Raw genomic sequence first — 5261 nt, 5'->3', positions numbered from 1 at the left:
AAAATTATCAGTAGGTAAAGGAATTTAGATAAAATGGATTAGACTAGTTAATTTGCAGTTTAGGGTGGTTGGATTGTCATGACTTGCAAAAGGGAGAGATTTTAGGCTATTTCTAGGGTGGTCCAAGAGAAGAGGGAGGGGTAAGCTGGTGTGACTGAGAAGGTGAGAATAGGTTCTCAAAGAAAGCTACCTCTTGACTGACACTGAAGTAATTAAGAAGTAAGAGAGCTTTTCTCATCAAGAATGTGAAATACCTACTAAACCTTGTTAGATACTCTTCAATCTCCATTACTTTTTGTAAAGGTTAACTCTTAAAATACACATAATCATCTGTTGAAAAGAGTTGTCAGATCTATTAGACCAGCCCGAATTTACTCAAAACCCATACAATTAGCCAAACTCACAGTTTTCAACACCTAACCACTTGATTATCCAACCCCAATTTAATGGAATTTTAACAACTTTACACTAGTTTCCTACCAAATAAACAAGGAAAAACAAGTGTACTAAAATAGACCATTTACAAGCATGGTTAGCATTGAATGTTTGGTCCTGACAATTTGAAATTGCCTTGGTCAATGTTAAATGTCGATAAGGTTTGGACCCAAAATTCTAGTCTTATGGATGTGTTAGGGTCGAGTTAAAATTGTTTTGCACTTGGGTGAAGATTTTTGATTTGGCCAGGCCAGACTTACCCATCATCATGTAGGATCTTTTAGGTACATGAAGGGCAATAATACGGAATTACATATTGTTTTTTTCTTTTGTGATCAGGGTCAGGGTCAGGGTCAGGGTTGTTGGAGTTGAGCGGTTGTCTTGACTTAACATGGTCTTATATATCAAGGTTAAGGTTAAGATTTGTGTATTTGAGTTGGCTTAGGCCTTATAAGTTCGGGTTAGCTAAAGTATTTAGGGTCGGAATCAGGATTTCAATAAACCCAATCTATCTCAACCCAGCCTTGCTGCAGCCCCATATGTCCTAGTGCCTTATTTCTCTCTCAGAATATTCGACAATATAAAGTGGTAATCTGAAAAAGTAATTTAATTTCAATTTAAGAACTTGAAACAGAATCTTTCTTTAAAATTTTTTTTTTGGCTCCATTTAAAAAAAAAAAAAAAAAAAATAGGGAGGAGAGAATATGATGCTATATATAAACAGTTTCCCATCTGCAACTAGTTGGGAAACAAATATTTATCTTTGATTACTTTTGAGTAAAACCTAACCAACATCATCTTCTTTGTCAACAAACCATCATCTCCAAGAAAGAAAGCAAAAGAAGAAAAAAGGGTTTTAAAAAAGAAGATCCATCACTACCTCTTTGCTTTGCTTTACATCTAAGACCTAGTTGAGTTGCTGCTTTTCCTGCCTCTGCAAGATTGGTTCATCATAAGATCTCCCTTCACACTTCCAGTCTTATTGTGCTACTCGGTATCAGATTTTCTTCATGAATTCATTTCAGATTCTTTCATGATTTAAGAGCCAAGCCATCATCAGATACAAGAGCACAGGTACTTGATCCTTCCTTCTTTCTGTTTCCAATAGATCAACTTATAAGATCTTTTTCATCCCAAGCTTCTTAAGTTGTTTCTGGTTATGTTTGGTGAAAAGGGGAATATGTAATAAGTGCAAGTGGAATTAGTAACAGAGATTGGCCATGGGGTCTGTTGGGAGTCCACAAGCATGGGTTCCATATGATAATATTAAAGACTGTTCACAGGGTTTTTGTAGTTCATATTGCCCACAGTGGTGCTACATCATCTTTCCTCCCCCACCTCCCTATGATTTCATGGATGAAGGCTCAAACCCTCACTTCTCTCCTCTAGTTATTGCAATAATTGGCATTTTGGCTAGTGCTTTCCTTCTTGCTAGCTATTATATCCTCATCTCTAAGTACTGTGGTAGGAATAGAGAATCACAGGGAACAGGAAACCGTGATCCGAACGAAGAATTCGATGAGAATGGTGAATCGATGAATAATGAACAATGGCAAGCCCTTACTGGTGGATTAGATGAAACCTTGATCAAATCCATCACTGTTTGCAAGTATAAAAAGGGAGATGGGTTTGTTGAAGAAACAGATTGCTCTGTTTGTCTAAATGAATTTCAAGAAGATGAAAAGGTAAGATTGTTACCCAAGTGCAGCCATGCTTTTCACCTTTCTTGCATTGATACATGGCTAAGAGCTCATTCTAATTGCCCCCTCTGTCGCGCAAATATCGTTATATCGAGTCCATTGCCACTTCAAGTACTGTCTCCAGTCCATGAAAGTCTTCCAGAAGATGAGCCTTCACAGGAAACTCGAAATGAGAATGATGCAGTAGTTGCTGAAGAAGCTCCAGAAAGGGATGATTGGGAAGAGGATAGTCAGGGGAGAGATGATGTTCCAAAGACCCATTCAAGGGCATCAAGTGATTTGGGGCAATTAGAGCAGAGAGACACTATCATTGAGATCAGAGAAGAAAGCATTCAACCTATTAGACGATCGGTTTCGATGGATTACTGTCAAAGTCAGATCTCAATTGCTGATATTCTTGAAATTAATCAAGATGATGACTCTGAGCTGGAGGATAACCAGGTTCAGATGGATGTTGGATCATTAAAACCACGAGGTGAACACAGCAAGTCTAGCAATAAAAGCAGGGCTTTGCATTGTGTTATGACTCCCATTACCATGAAGAGATCATTTTCAAGTGGGAGATTGTTCTTCACAAGAAATGGAAGAGGGAGGAATACAATGATTCCTCTGTGAAATATTTCAAGACAGTTAAGTGAAATAGCAGGGTTGTTTGAATTGCTGAACTCTTAAGCAACAAAAGGAGAGATTAGATCAATATGGTTTGTGTTGGAATTCTCTTCATAAGCATTGAACAGAGAACCCATTTAAGTTCTCAGAAACTTGTATTTTTCTTGGTTTCTTTGTAAACTTGCTGACCCAGATTGGGTTTTGGGTGCAGTGGCTTCATTACATGTTATAGTGAATTTCCCCCCCTTCTCTTCTCTTCACTAATATTCTTTTGATCGTGCTTCTTCTTCATTAATGATTCCTTTTTAAGCACTGTAGTAACTTAATGAGACAGTACTAAACCAAATGATTTAGGTAATTATATTTGTAATCATTAACGGGCCTTTCAATTAAATAAAAAACCTACACATTATGTGTCAAGTTATATAAAACTGGCTACACTCTGTTCTTATGCGTTTTTGAGAGAGAGAATATTATACGATGGGTCACTAAGATTCTGTCGCTCATCTTTTAATACAATAATTTTTTATAAACCATATGAGAAGTTCATTAAACAAGGAAGAAAGTTCATGAGCTAATCTTATGGCCTTTTCTTTTTTCTGCGTGTTTTTTTTTGTGTGTGGAAGGTTTGCCCAAGTGGATCCAAGCAAGGAACTGTACTTGTGTTATTCCATAGGCTGAATATGAGCATCAATGTAACTTGTTCAAATTCTCCTTCATTAGATGATTTGGTTTTAGCAAAGCCACCATGGTAATTGTGAGGAAGTGAGGAATTGGAAATTAGATGCTCAGGTGAGTTTGTACTCCATTGGTAGAGGCTTTGTTATTTTTTAGTTTGGTTATGAGAAAGACATGTATGAGGCATGGAGATCCGCGAAATCTCACCGCGGTGAACAGGCGAACTCGGGCGAGATTTTGTACCGTGAAAAACTGAATAATCACAACTTAAATCATAGGTTCGGGTACTTTTATCGTCCCAACAAAGTACGAAATTAGCTCATATTAAAGTTCAAATACAGATAAATAAATGTTGCCATTAAAATAGTTTAGCTAGAATATAAAAAGTAGGAAATATAAAACCAAATAGAGAACTAGGAGAATGCTTCCACAATGCTCCAGCTCCCTATCTCCAATAGCTCTTCCTCTTGCACGAGCTTTCTTTTCTCCGTGTCTGGTTCTCTCTTTTTCTTTTAGCAGCTGCTTCACCTCTTTATTTCCCCCAAAATTTCCCAAAGTGATAGGGTAAAAATGGATTGTAGGATTAGAACCTTATTTTATGAGATCAATGGCTAAGATCCTTCACATAGTGACAAGAGGAATATATATTATTCAGTTAGCCATTTTTAGTGCCACGTGTCCAATCTGGAAAAATCATGCTACCATAATGCTACAACATCCCTACAACAAATTGAGAAGACTTGTTCTTTGTTATTCTTCTATGCCTCATGTCATTTCTTCATCCATTATAGTCATTTTCTTACAATGCCAAGAAAAAGAGGACTGACCAATTCCATCCATTAGTTGAAGGGAAATTTATGCATAAATTATATAAAAGACCTTACAAGATTTAAAATTTTAAGATTCACTGAACAACAATTTTATTTAGTACTAACACTAAAACAAGGAGAAATCACTCTTAAATCGAGCTATCTCAAATGTAAAATCACTAGAATTAACCAGGGGTGTAAACGGATCGGATTCGGATCGGATAGTGGTAATACCATATCCGCATCCTATTATATTCGGAAGGATTCGGATAATATCCTATCGGATTTCGGACTTATTCAGCCGGATTCGGATGATAATCGGATAGTTATTTTCTTGAATAAATTATTCTAAATGGCAATGAATATAGATTGAATACAAGTTTTCGTCTACTTAATAACATCTTTACCACTTTATTTGTAAGTGTTAGGTTTCAAATATAAGAATTTAACAACTTTAGTAGTTATTTTAATAAAAAATTTAGAAAAATACTCATATATTTCAAGTAAAAAATATATAAAATAAGAAAAACAAATCCAAATAAGTAACTTAATCGGATAATTTTATCGGACGGATAATAACCGGATAGAAAGGGGTATACCATATCCGCATCCTATTAGTAATCGGACGGATTCGGATACCTCTAAACGGATGCGGATGCAAATTCGGAAGCGGATTTCGGTTATCCATTTACACCCCTAGAATTAACTCTATTTCATAGAGTTATCACAAACCTCATAATTCTAGAAATTAAACAAGTACCAAAATCTAAATAAACACCTAAAGTGCTTCCCCGTTCATAAAGAAATTATAATAGAAGTGTAGCGAGTAGTAGCAAAAACATAAAATCAAAATATGACTCCATATCTTCTTCATTTCTTCTTCCCAGCTTTAGATGCATCTCCAGCCTTAGTCTTCTTAATACCACGAATATTCTTGGACCCATTCTTTCTTTCCTTCATTTGCTTTCTGGACTTCTCCACTTTAATATCAAGGTTGTTCCTGATAAGCCCATACTTGGGCTTGTACTTG

At 36.1% G+C, this 5261-nt stretch overlaps 1 protein-coding gene across 1 annotated transcript; it reads left to right on the top strand.

The window, feature by feature from the left end:
- The first annotated feature begins 1191 nt into the window (after positions 1-1191).
- Positions 1192-3009, top strand: LOC149012275 (E3 ubiquitin-protein ligase Os04g0590900-like). The gene has a single exon (XM_089158782.1). The coding sequence runs from the start codon at positions 1656-1658 to the stop codon at positions 2748-2750; it is 1095 nt and encodes a 364-aa protein (XP_089014908.1). The 5' UTR covers positions 1192-1655; the 3' UTR covers positions 2751-3009.
- The last annotated feature ends 2252 nt before the right edge of the window (positions 3010-5261 follow it).

This window comes from Hakea prostrata, chromosome 6, assembly GCF_041222555.1.
Source record: "Hakea prostrata isolate BN-2017 chromosome 6, UWA_Hpros_2, whole genome shotgun sequence".
NCBI classification, from domain to species: Eukaryota; Viridiplantae; Streptophyta; class Magnoliopsida; order Proteales; family Proteaceae; genus Hakea; species Hakea prostrata.
This window is presented reverse-complemented; position numbering and strand designations above follow the sequence as displayed.

Excerpts from the sequence above, each read along its gene's own strand:
- LOC149012275 (XM_089158782.1), top strand. The coding sequence starts at position 1,656 with ATGGGGTCTGTTGGGAGTCCACAAGCATGGGTTCCATATGATAATATT.